General features: G+C 37.0%; 1 protein-coding gene and 1 long non-coding RNA gene across 8 annotated transcripts in view; one reads left to right on the top strand and one right to left on the bottom strand.

Moving 5' to 3' along the window:
• The window catches only part of LOC140608917 (uncharacterized), a 44794-nt gene extending 29955 nt beyond the window's left edge, over positions 1 to 14839 (bottom strand). Inside the window, exon 1 of the long non-coding RNA XR_012010916.1 lies at positions 14705 to 14839. This is a non-coding gene — a long non-coding RNA (uncharacterized lncRNA). The remainder of the gene's footprint in view (positions 1 to 14704) is intronic.
• Positions 1 to 18756, top strand: part of HDAC9 (histone deacetylase 9) — a 911611-nt gene that overhangs the window by 187673 nt on the left and 705182 nt on the right. The window contains exon 1 of one of the 7 annotated variants that reach the window (XM_072783869.1): positions 2521 to 2614. The exons of 4 other annotated variants lie outside the window; for them this stretch is intronic. In XM_072783869.1, coding sequence (XP_072639970.1) covers positions 2599 to 2614 — 16 coding nt within the window. In that variant the 5' untranslated portion in view covers positions 2521 to 2598. Of the gene's footprint in view, positions 1 to 2520; positions 2615 to 13062; positions 13088 to 18756 lie in introns of those variants that run through there. 2 more of the 7 variants (XM_072783867.1, XM_072783868.1) reach the window with 2 other exon arrangements.

Raw genomic sequence — 18756 nt, 5'->3', positions numbered from 1 at the left:
GTGGTTTTTAATGGGGCTGTCCTGATCTCTAAGGCAAGGATTGGAAAATTGTGGGAATGTTTTCTGGATGCCCAAATGTTCCGGGGTTACTTCTAGTATTTAGTGGGCCAGTCTCATGGATGTGACGGTTTTGTAATGTGAGGGACATTGCTACACCTGGAAAAATTTTTCTTGTGTCATGAATTTCAATGATTTCTTTGGATAGTGGGTAAAACACCTTTTTATAATTATTTGAGCCTAAAAACAAAATTTTTTACACATATGAAAACTATTTTATTCTATTTTAGTGTACACTGAATTTTCTATGACTACAACTATCATATAATTTCACATTTTGTTATTAGAAGCTTAATGATGAATTGGTCACCGTTTGGAAAATCATGTCACAGCAGCATGGCTTATGGTATTTTAACCTACACACACAGCACGTTATCAGTGTGCATTTCTAGTTCCCTTGTTCAGTATTGAAAAAAGGGAAATTCATGCACCTTTAAAGTTTTTTATGAAGAAGGGATAATTCTCAGCTCCTGCAAGAGAATATTAATCATTTTTCATGTTTCCTTTATATCTTTGGTCTGGAATTTGCCTTAGCATGTTATCTGCATTTCAGGTAATCTTACTTTCCTTTTACTTTCTCATGTGCTAATAAATCTGATTTATCGTTTCTTGTTTTAACACTAGATTTTATTTTCATGTGCACTCAATTGTCCAGTCTCTCACTTGCCTACCTTTCTTGTAAAGACTGGCTTCTTGCTACATTTCTTCAATTTGGTTTTACTCATTGGGTAGTAGGGAAAGCATTGGAGAACTTCTGAGACATGTAAATACTCATGTGTGGGAGCTCTTTATTAATCTTGAAAAATATACTGTATAGAATTTGGATTTAGAATCTAAGTGTCAGTTTAGGTTATCAAAAGAGCATTGTGAAATACTTATTTTAAAGTGGGGCTTTTGGGAAGCCTGGGTGGCTCAGCAATTGAGCTTCTGCCTTTTGGCTCAGATTGTGGTCCTGGGGTCTGGTGGTCTAGACTTGCATTGGGCTCCCCAACTGTGCCTGCTTCTCCCTCTGCCTGTGTCTCTGCCTCTCTCTGTGTGTCTCACATGAATAAATAAATAAAATCTTTTTTAAAAAGTGGGGCTTTGTGCTTGATAAGCTTAATGTTCTAGGTAGGCATCGTGAGTGTATCTAAGTCCTGAAGAGGCTTACAGTCTTCTAGAAAGATATTACATAGAAATAATCTAGGGCTCTACTGAGAGGATGATGAAGTATGCTGTAGGATTTCTGGGAGAGGCTGAGGAGGTTCACCTGAATGTAGAAGCCTAGGGATATTGCAGTGAATTTTTGAGAAGGAACAAATGATTCCTTTTCATTTTTCTTTCCTTCTTTTTGCTGTAGAGCTCTGTGTCTTTTCCTCTTCCTTCCTTGAAGCTACAGAAGCTACAGATGTAACTGAGAAAGTCAAGGGTGTGAATGTTGATTTTAGCTGTTTACTCCTCCTCTTAAAGATGTATGAAGATATGACCTTGAGGGCTTAGAACTGTGCATTTGTTCTCTTCAAGGCAAATTGTAGCTGGCATCTCAGAACAAGGCATGACTGGTGCTTCACTTCAGTCTAGTACATTTTCTTAGCTCTAATTAGAAAACAAACTTATGGGAGTGGAAAATAAATTCAATAGCTCTCCAAAGTTTTTCCTTTCCTTATCTGATTTTTCCTGATATGATGGGATACACTTTAAAGTGAGTACTCCAGATTTAATTCAAATGCCACACGTTGAAATAACTCAGGAAATTTTGTGGTACAGAGTTCTGGGGTGACAGTGTTTTGTATATTGCAACCTTTTGGAATTAGATTGTCATGTCAGAATTATTTTATTTCATTAAAATCTGTCTTCAGGTTCAATATTATCTTTTCATTTACTACAGACATTTACAACTAGAAAACAGTTGAGAGCTTCTTTAGAGGACATTAAATTTTCCCTCGTCCAGAGGCACACGTCTGCTACTTGTTCCTATATTTTAATTGCTAAACTCCAGAGGAAGAGAATCAACGGAGCCAGGGCCCCAAGTTGTGGAAGTTTCTATATCCGGTAAACTGGCTTCATTCCAGGACAGAAAATTTATCAACAAATGAACCACCAGCTACTTCCCACACGTCCTCTGATTGCATTAAAAATCACTCCCCTTCCCACCCAGCTGAGACTGTGCTTAGAGTATGGAGCTGACAGACATTCTCTCTCTTCCTCCTCCTCATTTTGTAAAATCGCTGGTTTCTGTAGTCTGTTAGGCTTCTTATTAATAGTAATAAAATGTTCATTCATTAACTGTCTCTCATGCCTACGAACTAGATATTGTCACTCTCTTTCTCCTCAAGTTAGATTGTTTTCATCAAGTTGTGCTATAGCAGAGAAGTGAGCTGGAAAACTGATTTTGGGTCTGTAGCATCAGGTACTATTTAACCAGTGGGAGGGACTGATAAAATTAGCAAGTTGACTAACCACTTCCCTTCCTTGTGGCTCTTTAATATTATAACGGATACAGAAAAGTTCAGAAGGACTGGGCTAGTTTTTGAAACCACAGCACACTTTGGCATAGGGGGAATGTACAACAGAATGGGTAAGTTTCTTTCTTTTAATCTTTTAGGAAAACTGTAAAAGGGATAAAGATGTGGAAATTTTTAAGTTTGACTATGCAAATAGTCTTTAGTGTTTATAGGCTGTGGAAAGATAAACCTGCCACGAGGAGGGAAGCAAAAGGTTTTTCTATCAGCAGCAGTAGCTCCAGGAACAGCAAATGTTAGAGTGAGCAGAAGATTCAACTCCTGGGATATCTTCACTGCCCCATGTAGATCACAGTAAAATGCTCATGGGGGAGGATTCTTGTACTAGTATAATTTTTGATAAATAAGTTCCTGCACCCTTAGTTCTTGTACTCTAGACTTTGTAATTATCAGTAGAGACATTGAGTCACTGAACCAAATGTTCCTCTCGATCCTGAAATGGCTTAAGGTCTTCAGCTATCTTGCTTGTAGTTTAAGTTCCTCTTGGTTTTTATCTTTTTATTATGGAAAATCTCAAATACAAGCAGAAGTAGAGTGCACAGTGCATAGATTGCCCATGCACTGTCAAACAGCTTCCAGACTGAGGGACTCAGGATCCAGGCTGTTTCATCCACACCTCTGTGACAATCTCCCCACTCTATTCTAGTAGGCTTGCAATATTTTAAGTGTGCCAATTCTGAACATTAAATGAAAGAGGCCTAGAATCTCCTCACGGTTCCTATCTGTTTAGTAATACAAGTTTTAGAGAAATATCATTACAGAAAATTGAATCCTGAGTCAGAGAAAGCAAGACCAACTTTCCAGTTGTTTGGCCAGTGGAATTAGAAGATTAGTGAAGATTGTATACTCTGGAGCTAGACTGCTTGGGGTCAAATTTTGGCTCCATGCAATGCAGTGTTTTTGAGGGTTTCCTAGTCTTTCTATACCTCGGTTTCTCACCTGAAAAATGAAGATAAACTATAGCATTGATTTTTTTGAGGATAGGAGACAATGAGACCATCTGTGCATGTGGAAAGACTTGGCAAAGAGCTGAGAACAGAGAGTGTTCACTGTATGTTAGCTTCACAACTGTTTGCTGAAATGATTAGAGTGAGAGGAGGGATGAGCTCTGTTCAGACAGAAAGCCAAACATGTGTCTGAGCATACTTGATTGTTTTCTGACCATTGTTTTCTTTTGATTATTTGATGATATGAGGCCAGGAAAAGTGTCCCTGGAGACATCTTACTTGCTCTTGGGCTCCTGAAAACTCCCAGCTCTTGCTCTTCCCTACCAGCTCCAAAATAATTCTCTCTGAAAAGAGTATCAGAGCTTGTCTTGCCATCCTCTTGCTTTGAGGATGGGGGATTAGAAATTTGCCTCCCCTCACAGAGCAAGGAGAAGTAATTTGAGGGGAGAGTCATGGGCTCCTCTCATCCCTAAGAAAGGGGTATATTGCCATTGGGCCTACGCAGCATGGCTTCTAGTCCTGGGAGACCACCTGACATCTGAACTCTTGTTCTGTCTCTCAGAGACAGAACTTTGTAGGCTTGCTCTGGCCTTCCAGGTCTGCAAGCTGCCTAGACACTTTTTTCATTAATAATGAGGATGGTGAAATTCTGAAGATGACAGCAAGTAGGGAGGCAAGGACCTTCTCTACTCTGTACTTTTTCTCTGTTATTAGTAAAAATGCCAATGACTGCGATTGACTAAGCATTTACTATGTGCCTGACACTGTACTGCATAGTTTTTTTTCATTTAATACCCTTAGTATCCCTATATGACACTTAGGGTTACTGTGTTCTCACTTTATAGATAAGGAAACTGAGGCAGGAATGAGGGATGAAGCAAACTGCCTTTGATTACCCAGCAAATAAGAGACAGCCAGGATTTTGTTCTAGGTGTGTCTGACTTAATCACTTCTTAGAGTATTTGTCCCTAAGAAGTCAGTTTATTCATACATATGCGGTCAAAAATGCATCCATGATTTTGCTCTTAGCATTCTTCCCAAGGTGAAAGTCATCAGTGTTCCTTTAAAGCAAACTGAATGGAAAAGCTTTTGTCTAGCAATAGATTTCCCACAGTGAATTTTCATAATGCCTAATTATAAGCTGGAAATTTGTCAGATCTTGACAAATTGGTGGGGGTGGGGATGGAGTTACCACTGTAAGGAAGTAAATATTGAACTGAGAGGGAAAAAAAGAAATGCTGTTTTAGTAAATTAACCATGCCTCAGTGGCGAATTTAGTTTTTAAGGCCATTTGTCTCTCTTGAGTTTTTGTAAACGATGGGTGAAATTCATCTGCGTCAATTTTCAAGAACATGCAGCACTGTTGTAAAACAAATGATAAACACTGATGCACTGCCGAAATAAAAATTGGCTGAATCTTCCGGGAGGTGCTGAAGAGAACTGGGTCATGCACAGTCAGACATTTTAGAAACCTGAGATTGACTTTCAGTGCTTTTTCTTTTAGACTTCTGGTACAACTGTAAAAATAGAACCAAATGTGTGAATGAAGGAAGAGGTTAATTTCACAACTTTGGAGAATTTTTTTTTTTTTCCTCCAGTGGAGTAATAGTTTTTAAAAAAATTTTCCTTTACTGAAAGGGATGCTGTCTGGAATTTCCAGCTAAAAATGAAAATATCAGATATAAAATAATTGACTTATCAGACAATCGGGTAGATTCAGCAATCTTTCATCTTTATTTTTCCTTCATTGGCTACAGAACTTTTGTCACCTTGATAGGATCCACCAACCTTTACTTATAAAAACATTGGAAGAAATTCCAAATCCTGCTGTCTTTTGGCAGAGAAAATAGGAGATGAATGAAGTTGACACTGCTGGTGGGGGAGGGAGTAAAGTTGGAAAGATCATAGAAAGCATCCTTGGATTCTTAAATTTTTGAGAAACCAAGGAGGCTAGTTAGTACTGGTGACTACAAACCATTTTTTTGCAGAATTGTTCCGTACCTGTGTTTTCTTTTCTCCAATGTCTTCATCTCATAAGAACACCTCACTCATAACTTGTAAAGGATTCATTGGAAATTTTCATATCTGTCTGTGGTTAGAGACCAATGCAGAAGTGCCATTTTGCTTGTCATGGTCACCTTCTTTACGCACTGATGTAATTTCTGATGGCTTTGGTCACCCCCACTGGTGACTGAACACCAACGTGCTCGTGCTTCCTTATCGACTTTTTCTGTCCTAACCTTTAATATTTGTCATTGCTTTTATGTCACTGCTGTTTTGGGGATTAAATATTTTGTTAAAATCTTTTTTTTTAATATTTTATTTATTTATGATAGACATAGAGAGAGAGAGAGGCAGAGACACAGGCAGAGAGAGAGACAGGCTCCATGCTGGCAGCCCGATGTGGGACTCGATCCTGGGGCTCCAGGATCCCGCCCTGGGCCAAAGACAGGCGCTAAACCGCTGACCCACCCAGGGATCCCCTATTTTGTTAAAAATCCTGAACAAAAAAAGCATTTATTTTTCCTTAAGTGTTTCTTTCTCTCTCTCTCTCTCTCTCTCTCTCTCTCTCTCTCTCTGTCTTTGTTGTTGTTATTCTTTAGATCCTTTCATCACAGATTTTTTAGTATCACATGCCTTGGAGATTTAGAGGTCATAATCACAGCTTCTACCCTCAGAATGCTTGCAGACTAGTGGGTGAACAAAATTTTATGAAGTGAGTGAAGCTGTAGTTCATAAAACATATCCTACCATCTTTGGTCTAACTACACTGTGAAAGGTTGGTATATAAGAGACCAAGCTCCGAGATTAGAGAGCCATGGCTCAAGTTCTGTTACTTTGTGATTTGGAAATCTTACTAACCTCCCTAAGCCTCAATTTCTTTATCTGTAAAATGATATCAAGCTCATAAGGGTTTTATATGAGTTGTATGATAGGATACATGTTAAAAATTTATATAGCATGTCATTTATAGTTTGAGGGATCAGGGGAAGTCTCTATCAAAGGATGCTCACTTTAAGATGTGCCTGAATGACAGAAAGATCCTTCTAAGTCACAGGGAACTGCATGTGCCAAGTGGTAAGAAGTTTGGCTTCTCTGAGAAAGAGAGTAAAGGCCAGCATAGTTGAAACATGTAAAAGGGAAAAATCACTTGGAGGTGTCCAAGCAACAGAGTCAAGTAGGTCATGGTAGGGAGTTGCATATTAAGTCCAATCAGAAGTGACTGAAAGCTTACACTGGAAGTTGCATGATCTGAATACTATTTTTAAATTAGTTAAAAAATGGAGAGGATCTCAAGAATCAAGAGTAGACATAGAAACAGGTTAGAGGGATGCCTGTGTGGCTCAGCAGTTGAGTGTCTGCCTTTGACTCAGGGCGCAATCCCAGATTCCTGGGATGGAGTCCCACATTGGGCTCCTTGCATGAGGCCTGCTTCTCCTCCCTCTGCCTGTGTCTCTGTTTCTCTTCCTGTGTCTCGCATGAATAAATAAATAAAATATTTAAAAATAAAAAAAGAAACAGGTTAGAAAACTCTTAAAGTAAGTAGCCCAGTCCAGAAATGATGGTAGCTTGCAGTAGGTAGTACCAGTAGGGTTGAAGGCAGTGGACTGAACTGAGAGATCCAGTGTAATAAATAGGAATTGATAAACAATTAGACGTGAAAATAAGGATGAGGAAAATGTCACTTCTGATCCTATGGCATGAGCAGCTGGATCCAGGGAGATGTCATATATGAAAATGGGGCAAACTGGAAGATGAGCAGGCTTTGAACATCTCAACTGAAATGCTTTTGGAACTTTGAAGGGAGTACATCAGGGAGGCAACTGATTTGAAAGAGAGAGAGAGAGTGTATAAGAATGGGGGAGGGGAAAGGGAGAGGGAAAAGCAGACTCCCCACTGAGCAGAGAGCCCAATGATGCCAGGGCTTGATTCCAGGACCCTGGGATCATGACTTGAGCTCAAGGCAGATGCTTAACTGACTGAGCCACCCAGGTGCCCTTCCTTATTTTATCTTCATGTAGCTATATAGTATTCAAGGAAATAATAATACATTATTTATACTGATATAAATTTATTTCCCCTAATGTGTAAATTGCTTAACTTAGCACTTTGTTCATAATTTGTATTTCCATTGTCAAGGCTTCTGGGTGCTGTTGCTGAGTGCACCTCTCTCTAGGGTGTGTCATTCACAAAGGGCAGTGGTTTTCAACTGGGGGGCGGTTTTATCCTTTAGCAATGACTGGAGACCTTTTTGAAGATTACAACTGGAGACTACTGTGCTACTGGCTTCTAGTGGGAAGAGGCCAGAGATGCTGTTAAGTATCCAACAATGACAGAACAACCTCACACAACAAAGAGTTCTTTGACCCAAAATAACAGTAGTGCTGAGGTTGAGAAACCTTGTCATAGATCATGATGCAGTCCTGATCAAGTGCCCACCTTCAGGCACTGGCAATAATAGTTCTTGACTAGAGATTTTCTGTCAGAGAATAGAGATCTCTTTGTTCATTGTTTTTTCAGTAAGTTTGTGTAGCAAGTCATCTTTGAATTTTATTTCATTGTGAGATTTGGTAGAAAGAAGTGAATAAATAAAAATAAAGTTTGTATGAATTGTTTTTGTAGAATTAATTGTCAATAGAATTTTATCTACATGGTTAAAAATAGAGGGCAGTGCTCCACCCAATGGATGTTAGACTTTTTACATCAGAGCTGGAACCTTTTAAGTAGAGTTAAGTTATTATGCTAAAATGTGTATCAGGGATGTTTTGGAATTAAAAAAAATTTAAAAGGTATTAGATTCATTTTTTTTAAAAAAGTATTTTTTTAACAAAAAAGTATAGGGATTTTTTTTACTCTTTAAAAATAAACATTTTTACTCTCATTTTATTATAAAATTGTGTGTGTGTGTGTGTGTGTGTGTCTATACATATAATGGAATACTAGGTACGCATAACCAACTTAGGAAAGTAATATAGCTGCCATCAGCACTGTCTCCTCCCTTAACTCCCCCCCGCCCAGAAGGGTAAACACAATTCTGAATTTTTATTCTTTAATTTGTGTTTAAGTTTTACTACATATGTATGTATACTTAATAAGATATAAAATTAGAGCTTTTTAAATGCCTCTTTGTATGACATTAGACCATTATCTTATACCATACACAAAAATGAACTCAAAATGGATTAAAGACTTAAGTATAATACCTTAAACTATAAAACTCCCAGGCAAAAATAAAGAGGAAAAGTTCATAACATTAGCCTTGGCAATGATTTCTTGTATATGACACCAAAAGCACAGGCAGCAAAAGCAGAAATAAACAGGTTTTGTACGGCAAAGAAAACTCTCAACAGAATAAAAAAGTCAACATATAGAATGGGAGAAAATATTAATGAAACATGTATTTTACTTATAAGGTGTTAATATCCAAAACATATAAGGAACTCCTACAACTCGATGGCAAAAATAAACAAATAAATAAATAACCCAGTTAAAATGGGCAAAGAGCTTGAATAGCTATTTCTCCAAAGAAGACAGTACAGATGGCTAACAGGTGTACGAAAAGATGCTCGCTATTGCTAATTATTGGGGAAATACAAGTCAAAACAATGATATATCACCTCACAGCTGTTATGTGGACATTTAAAAAAAAAACAAACAGAGTAACAAGTGTTGGTGAGGATATGGAGAATTTGGAGCTCCTATGCACTGTTGGTGGGAATGCAAAATGGTGCAGCTGCTATGGAAAACAGTATGGAGGTTCCTCAAGTATGAAAACTAGAGCTACGATATGATCCACCAGTCGTGCTTCATATACATCCAAAAGAGTTGAAATCAGGATTTAAAAAAAAATATTTTATTTATTCATGAGAGACACACAGAGAGAAAGAGGCAAAGATACAGGCAGAGGGAGAAGCAGGCTCCATGTAGGGAGCCCAGTGTGGGACCAGATCTGGGTCTCCAGGATCATACCCTGAGCTGAAGGCAGATGCTCAACCACTGAGCCACCCAGGCATCCCTGTAATCAGGATGTTAAAGAAATGTTAGCAGTCCTGTATTCATTGCAATATTCAATTCACAGTAGCCAAGAGGTAGAAACAACCTAAATATCCATCAACAGACAAATGGATAGAGAAAATGTGGCATACATACCGCGGAGTATTATTTAGCCATAAGAAAGTATATCCTGTCATATGCTACAACATGGATTACCCTCAAGTAACTTATGCTAAGGGAAATGAGCCAGTTACAGAAGGACATATTCTGCTTGAATCCATTTATGCAAGTTATAAATGTCAAACTCAGAAAGAAAGCAGTAATGATCGTCGCCAGGGACCAGGGAGAGGAAAAAATGGGAAGTTACTCTTCAGTGGGTGTAAAATATCAGTCAGGCAAGATGAAAAAGTTCTAGAGAGTTGATGTACAACATTGTAGTTACAGTTACTAATACTGTACACTACACTTAAAAGTTGTTATGAGAGTAGATCTTATGCTGTGTGGCTTTTTTTTTAAAACCACAATTAAAAAAATACGCCTTTAGGATGGATTGGGTAAAAGTGAAGGAATAGAACAAGTTCAGTGGCTGAGAAATGTAGGCATGTGGTGAGGACAGTGCCATCATTAGAAAGGAGTAGACATCTCTTGTGACTGCATCCCGGGATAAAGGCTGAGCCTAAGATGAAAATGACAGTGTTTTAAACACGGTAATGCAATGGAGGTTTTCTTACCAGACACACAGGAGACAAGACAAAGAATATACAGAGGGAGATAGATTTTGTATGCTGTGCCTTCCTTCAGGAAGAGTGAAGTACCGTGTTCATTATCTGGACTTGCAGTTGGCCCTGGCACCAGGTCACCTAAGAGTTTCTCTGAGGGCACTGAGAGAGAGAAGGATTAATCATTGTCAAGACGGCAGAACTGGAGATGGATATCTGAGAGTCTTCAGGATGGTGTGTAAGTGGAGGCCACATGAACGTAAGAAAAGTAGGGACAAAAGAGAGATGGAGTTTGAGGAATGCCCACAATAACGGCGGGATTAAGGGGATTAAGAAAAAAAATCATGAACTTTTCCTGTTGCTTTTTGTTCGTTTTTATTTTAAAATCTTCTCTCCATATATTTCTATTCCATATGCTTCCTCAGTCTTTACAACATGCATTATTGTAGTGGATTAACATTCAAAACTAGATTGGATTCTTATGACAATAAATATGAAATAGTTTGATTTGTAATGTTAATATGACTTGGAACAATTTTCTAGTTCTGATTGAGAGTGTAATTATCCAAAAAACCAGAAGTGGTATCAGTGCTGCTAGGTAGCTTGTGACATCAGCAAAGTTTGTTTCTAGGGCTGCCGTTCACCATTTCCCTTTTTTTGTTAGTTTCTTTGATCCTAAATTTCCTAGTCTTCAAAATAAAAAGTGATCTTAATGTGTAAAAATTATCTAAAAACATTTTCTCTGCCTTAAAGCTTTTCTGTCCTTTAATCTTCACGAACCCTCTTTCTACCTGTTAGGGCCTAAACCAGAGGCACTTCACTTTTCTTTCCTCCCTCACATAAAATTTAAATGTTAGAGTTCTACATTCTCTCTTCTCAGAGGCCTGCTAGTTACTGATGCTAATGTGCTCAGTCTGTATTATTCACAGTAATTCACAATACGCTATTATTGGCATAATGTATTCACTCCCAGATGCTATCTTCACTGGGGGCTTCATGGCTTTCAACTAAAGTGGTGCTTAATGGTGGACTATTCAGATGTCAGGGCAGATTAAGTCAGACAGGTCTATTGTTAGTATTATTTATTTTCAAAAGTACTTTTTTTGGTCCATGTTTATCTAACTTTTGTCAATATAACATTAGAAATTAAAAGATCTATATTTTTATGTTTTTCTTACTTGAGATAATTTTTTTTTAAATTCATTTGTTTATTTTTAGAGAGAGAGAGAAAGAGAAGAAAGAGTGGTGGAGCACGTATGTGCATGAGTAAGGGAAGGGGCAAAGGAAGAGAGACAGTGAGAGAATCCCCAGAAGACAGAGCTGAAGCCCACTCAACTGGAGGCTCAATCTCCTATCATGACCTGAGCCAAAACCAAGAGTGGGTTGCTTAACCGACCAAGCCACCCAGGCACCCCACTTGAAATGATTTTGAAAAGAAATTTTTACTTTTAAAGCAGTTAGCATTTTTTTAAATTCAACTTTTACTTGAATTAATTAAATCGGTTCTTAAGTCATTTTTTATGTAATCATATTGATGGGTACTTGGCATATGCTGCAGCTGCTAGATGTTTCAATATTCCTATATGAAAGTTACACAAATAGTAAACCTGCTATTTTAGGATTACCTAAAAGAAAACCAAAATTTTGTTAAAAACGTTATTCCAAAACTCTGTTGTGTAATTAACACTATGAATGAAAACCCAGTAAGAAAGAGGGAAAAATATTTTGTATTTATGGTCAGGACTGAATCTGTTCGGTTCAAAACGATGAGTTAGATTTTGAACTTTTCTAGAGCCAAACTTTTCTAGATTTTCAAATGAATAAAGATATTTATATAATTAAAATTCAGTTTATTATTAAAAACTGAATTAAGATGACAGTGAAAGAACAGCCTCAGGTGTGTGACTCTGCATTTTAAAGTGATACATTTAATGTTTATGCAAAAGTAAGAGGCTTTAAAAAAATTTACTTTAAAAAGTGATTAGCACCTTCGTTGTACAGTTCCTAAGATTTTTTTTTTGTAACACTGCATAAAATTTGAAGCATTTTTTTGCTTCAAAATTTGACCTACTTAGAAAGTCCTGATAATTCCAATGTAATATATTCCCTCAGTTTTGTAAGCGCCTTTGGGTAATGTATTGGAGAGGCAAGTAATCTCATCAAGAAGCGTAATGGACCCTATCACATTTCAAGATATATTTTTTTCTACTACTTCTGCTTCAAATTTAGTTCTGTGTTTAATGATACCACACTCTACTGGCAAGGGTACTTTTCCAGTATTTTAACTCTCTTTGCATACAAATGGTGTTTTTGGTCTAGCTGCCATTGCATATCTTTTCCTTGAAATTAGGTGACATAATTTGATTTTTTACAGTCAGGAAAAAAAAGTGTTTGTTCATCTTGAGAGGTTTAGAGAAAGAAAGGTTGTCACTGAATAAAATGCATGGCTTGACACAATTTGAAAAATGGGCTGGTGCCAGCTCAAGAAGGCAGGAATAAACTCCTACTTGGTTGAAAAATATGCTTGGCCTGTTGTAAAGGAAAGTCTCCAGGATCAGTCATCCGGGGCTCTACGATGGAGAGTGAAACTGCAGAGGAAGCCCTCCCCATTCACCTTCACCTTAGCAAACACTTCTCTCCTGCTTGATGCCAGTGAGCTGCATATTTTAGTCATAGACGTTAAATTTTGAAGGCTTCTCAAGAGACTCTCTTGACAAGTAAGATATTCTTTATTATCTAGACTTTTGCCAATGAAATACTTTAGGTCCCAGGAGATATTAAGTAACTTCCCAGGAACTCAGATATCACCACCCTTAAAGTCAAGTCTTCTTCCTCTTCAGAGCTGTGTCTCTCCAGATGGAATGTCAAGGTAAGATCCGAATTTAACGGGTGGCATACTTCTATAAATAATCAGGTTTCCTTTGACTTACCAATACTTTAATGAAAAAACACAAGAGAACCAAAGGATGTTTTAAAAGAAGGTTGTGTAAGCCACTGCAAAAGAATATGTAATAACATACACAATATTTTCTGTATGCTAGGCTGGAAAAAAGATGATAAAGCAATATATTCATTATATGTGTTTTTTAAAATCAAAATAAGAGGCATGCCACAAGAAAAAATTGTTTTTCAGTTTGCAAATATCTTAAATATCCTAATAAATATAAATGTTAAAGTTCTTAAGCTGTATTCAAAACAAACTATTCCAAGTAAACAGGTAGGTTGTATTAAAGCTAGGCACAGTCTTATCTGTGCTTGCTAGAAAAAAAAATTCTTATATATTTTGGAAGACAAATATGATTTCAGATATGTAATTGATGAGAAATACTTTTAGGGGCAAGAATTTTATTAATGTTTATGAAATTGCTTGAAAATTCTGAAGTCATGGATTCTAGTTAATAAAGACACAATTCTTCAAGAACCATGCTGAAAAAGTAGAGTTAGAAATTAATTTGTTGCTTTAAAACTGAAGAAATGCAAACATTTTTGTTCTTTAGGTAAAACCGCTTTTTCCTGTACTGCAATTTTTAAAAAGAAAATGTTTATTGCATATACATTTGGATGACCAAGTAATACTCATTTTGTGGAAAATTGCTTAAAAGAATATTCCTTCAAGTTAAGTCCTTCAATTGGAACTTTCCAGCTTCTCAATATAGGTATCAATTACATTTTAAGATAATAGTGTGGGCTATTGTGGAAGTGATTTGAAGATATAATATCTATATTCTCAGATGGAACAAGTTAATTTAAGTATGGTAAGTTGAAATTAAATTTCATAACACAAAGTTGTCTTTATTTTAAATTTACACTAAATGTGGTTACAGCAAAAAGCAATCTAGACACATAGTTTTTCTTGTATAAATTGATTTAATCCTCTATTTTGTACTGGAGACTTATTTAGTTTTCGTTTAGTATCCCACTGGGAATAGTAAACAACTTAATACTTTCTTTTCATATTACTATCTAAGCATTTAAATGTAGAAAGAGACCAAAACTTTGACTTCTGCTGTATTTGAATGTGTAAATTTACATATGAATTTACATATAAAATATACAACAACAAACATGGATATAGAATGTATCACCCTATATCTTAACTTGTAACTTAATGCAACAAAGAGGTCAAAATAAACCTGCCCTCCCGTGAGGAGTGCCAGCCCCTACTCCTATTTCCCAAGTAGACACTTATGTTTAATAATGAGGGTGATTGAATGATGCAAAAGGAAAAGGTCTATCTTGTTATTTAGATGTTCTCAGATGGTAAGGTCTTAACACACTTCTGTTTCCCTATTCCTTCTCATCTACTACAAAATTTAATATAAAAGAAAGTGGATTTTGTATAAATCATAGTGTTTTTTGCTTATATATGTGACAATTTATTTAAATATTTAGTGAAAAAAAATATTTAGTGACTGCTGCTTTTGAAATCATATGTATTGTCATATGTTTATCTAAAATACTCAGATATTGAAAACAGAGGTCTTACCATCAATTGGAAATTTCCTTAAGTGGAAATTTCTCTTCTAACTTTTAGGAGTCCAAGTTGCAATTAAGTAGACAGTGTGCATGTGATTAATAATACTCCCCAGTCTGCTTGTTTGTTTACACTCTTGGGTCAGTGCTGCTGATTTTATGCACATAATTGCCACTTGTGACGTATGCCCATGTGCACAGTTCTCTAATCATGGCTCCAGTGGGGACTCACTTGGCATATGTAGTTTTTATGCATCATTTCAGTCAGAAAATGAGAAAATCTTCAGATAATGATATTAGGTGTGTGATATGTTCTTTTTTGGTTAAATCATTGCTAAGACATGTGATATGGTTGGAGTTAGGAATTAGGATATTATGGAAAGGACATTGGTCTTGGAGCCAAGAGGATTGGATTTTAACATACCATTAACTAGTGAGCAACATTTGCAAATTGACTACATTTCTGAGTCTGGTTTCTCATTTGTGATGTCTACTTTGTAGGGTGGTAGTGAATGTAAAATTAAATAATTTATGTACAAGTTGAACCCAACCTTCTAGAAGACATAACAGTGTCTGGTCTCCAGTAATGCACAGTGTTTGTGGCATAATGAGTACTCAGGAATTACTTGTTTGAATTAATTAAGGCACCTAGAATACTGGTAGGTGTTCAACAAGTGTTAGTTCCATTCTCTTTATTTTTGGAGTTCTATATCTCGTTGATTTACTTAGTTAAGACCATTTAAAAGTCAAGTAATTTTGGGGGGAATCCTAATTTCCCACATATATAATTAGTGTGATTTTTGTCAATTGGTCTTTAGTACCTTTTCCTAAAAGCTTATAATTTTACTGGATGCAATATCATAAATTAGCCATTAAGAGATTGATGGTTTTTCATAGAAAGGGCAGAACAGAAGCTCATGTAATTATTGAGTGTAGCAAGTTGATCCTCACTGTAGCATAATCAAGTAGCTAGCATAATAGGCTGTTAAGTTTTTAGAGATGGCAACAGGGTAGTTATGGAATGAGACCTTAAATTCTTTTTGGTGAAAAGCATAGGGTTGGAGTCCATGGCAAGGACTGTTAGCTGTCTGCTAGAATCCATCCCCCTTGTTCCATGGAAACAAAATTGCACATGAGCACATGGCTGAGCAGGTAGGCCCTATAATTCTCAGGCCCCATTTGAGGTACGTGTGACCATGTTACTAAGTTCTTGGGATTCTGAATGTGAGTGATGTGTGTCACTGGATCTGTGCTTTAAGACATTTGTTACTGTCTGTGTCCCTTCCCTCTACTGCTGGCTGGAACTTCAGATGGTTTTTATCCCACTTCAACCATACATTTCTAGGAAATGTCAGGGCAAAAGGAGAAAAGAGTATTGGTCACTGCAGGAACTGCCAATCTGGAATGCTGCACAAGAGAGAAATAAACATCTCTATTGTTTAAAGCACTGTATTTTTTTGGTTTCTTTATTACAGCAGGTTAACTTAAACCATGACTGATATGGAGTCCCATAGATTTTGGTTGATCTGAGCTCAGCCCATCATGAGTAATGTGATCTGAGTCTCCTAAGATTCAGTGCCCTGATGTATTACATGGTATTATTGTGGGATTATGTGAGAGTTTAGAAATTCAGCATTTAGGGGCTCCTGGTGGGCTCAGTCAGGAGAGCATGTGACTCTTGATCTTGGGGTTGTAAGTTCACTACACCCATGTGAGATGTAGAGAATGCTTAAATAAGTAAGATTTAAAAAAAAAGTTCAGAATTTATGATATATCAGGCACTATGCTAAGTGTGTTCTGTCATTTAAATGTTCATGACCAATTTATGTACTAGGGATTATAATCTGGATTTTATGAATGGGAACTCTGAGGAATGATGATTATAAATTACTTTCCCACAGGTGTAGGGCTAGTAATGACACGTTCAGGCACATTTGACTCCAGAGTGTCATAATCTTAAGCAGTACCAGCTGCAATTAGCACAGTGCCAGGAAAATATTAAGTATTTAATAAATACTAATGATGTCATTAATTCATTTGGCAAACACCAATTGAGTACCTCATATAGGTAAGGTATAATGGATTATGCTGGGGGGACATCAAGGCTGACCAGCCCCATTTGAGTAGCCCCTTTTCTCTCTTGGTTATTCTCTTCTACTCAACTCTGTTTTTCTTTCATGGCCTCACTTTTTATAATTCTCATTTTATTTTATTTTTTATCTTCTTTCATTTGTACCCTCAACTGTAAGTACCACACAGCAAAAAACATATTTTTCCTCTAATATGTACAGGTCTGCTATGCTAGTGCCTGATAGTTACAGGTGCTCAATAAACGACTGTTGAATAAGAAAATGGATGGATGGAAAAAAAAATGGATGATTGACACTAGGTTTGAGTAAAAGAAATGAATTTTCTTGGTTTCCTCTACATTCTGTACCAACCTTGAAAAATTAGGAAACTGGAAACATGTTTTGGATCATTGGACTTCCACTTAGAAGCCAGAAAGCTACATGAAAGACAAAAAAAAAAAAAAAAAAAAAAGAAGCCAGAAAGCTAGATTCAAATTTGCTGGTCCCTTTACCTTCTCTAATTCTGCCAAACCATATGTGTCCAAAGAACCATATCTAAATCCTAAGGTAAATAAAGTGTGACTTCCCTTTTATCAGCAGGTTTTATGGTCTATAAGACAACAGAGTTAGTAATCAGTAGATTTGAATGACACAAAACTCTGTTCTATGCTTGTGGAAGATACAAAAAGCAGTTTCTGGTCTCTAAGGTGAGTGCCTAGTAGGTGAGAAGATAAGATATATACATAACACACCATGTGATATAGAACAAATAAAAAGTAAAGGCTATAATTGTTTAAGGTATCAGAAAAGAAAGCTGGCATAATAAGCAGGGCTGATCAGGAAAACTTTCAGTAGGGGTGAAAAGGAGGTATTTTTCTGGGTCTTGAGAAGCTAGCTGTTAGAACAAGAGAGGTAATGTGAACCAAGGTGAGTAGCTGAAACACCATGGTGTATTTTAGCTTGGATTCACCCTCACCCCAAGCAGGCCCCAAGGCAGGTATTCAAATTTAAGAAATTTGGAAACAGTCCAGGAAACTCTGGGATGGAAAAGAGAGTGGAAGACAGTGGGGGTGGGAGTGAGGGTGAGGTAAGATATTAAGTAAATTACTATGCTGGATAACTAAAGCTTACTTCTACTGGAAATGGAGGGAAAGAATGTACAGCATGCACATCTGAAATACTCTATCCAGGAGAGGGAGCTGAGGTATTTATATGCCAACTCTTGACTCTAGCCATTGGTTGAGGGCCTCTGTGCTCCTAGGACTCAGGGTTGGGCATTGGGGGGTTTATGTCCTTAGCACTCCTGGCCCCTGGAAAAGACATACAGGTGCTGGCAGTTGGAAGTCAAAGTCTGGCCAGGGTGTTCTGCAGTGGTAAAGGCAAGTAGATATGGAGGATCCATCAATAGTATCTACTACAGCATGTTTTCAGAAGCAAATCTTAATGAAGCAGTTTTAAACATGCTCCAAAACAGCATTTATGTGGTTCTGAAGTTGTAACATTTGTAAGGAAATGAAAGATAACAGTAAGAAATGTTTAACTAACATTAAATAATTTAGGAGTCTTTGAAATTGACCCAGTAGATTCTGAAGCTTTTTGTACACAACTCTGGGGTCCCCTCACCTACTAGTTATTCATACTACTTCTGAATTATTATTATTTTTTCAAACACCTTTCAGTCAGGCACTTTCTTGCTCAAAATTCTTGGATGGATACCAATGCTGGCAGAATTAACTCCTGCCAGTCTTAACCAGACTTTGATTCAAGACAGTAACAATATTTTCAACTATTTAGTTTCATTAATTTCTTAAAAATATAAATCTTCCTCCAATGATTGTTTACTCACATTGCTCTTCTTGGCTTCTGTTATTCTAGATGCGTGAAACCTGTCTCTACTTAAAATTTTCCTGCTCTACATATCTACTTCAGGGACTTCTCTTAGCAGCTGTCTCTTTATGGTCATTGGATCCAGCAGTGACCTCACCTCACTCCTTGT

The sequence above is a fragment of the Canis lupus genome, chromosome 18 (assembly GCF_048164855.1).
Source record: "Canis lupus baileyi chromosome 18, mCanLup2.hap1, whole genome shotgun sequence".
NCBI lineage: Eukaryota > Metazoa > Chordata > Mammalia > Carnivora > Canidae > Canis > Canis lupus.
This window is presented reverse-complemented; position numbering and strand designations above follow the sequence as displayed.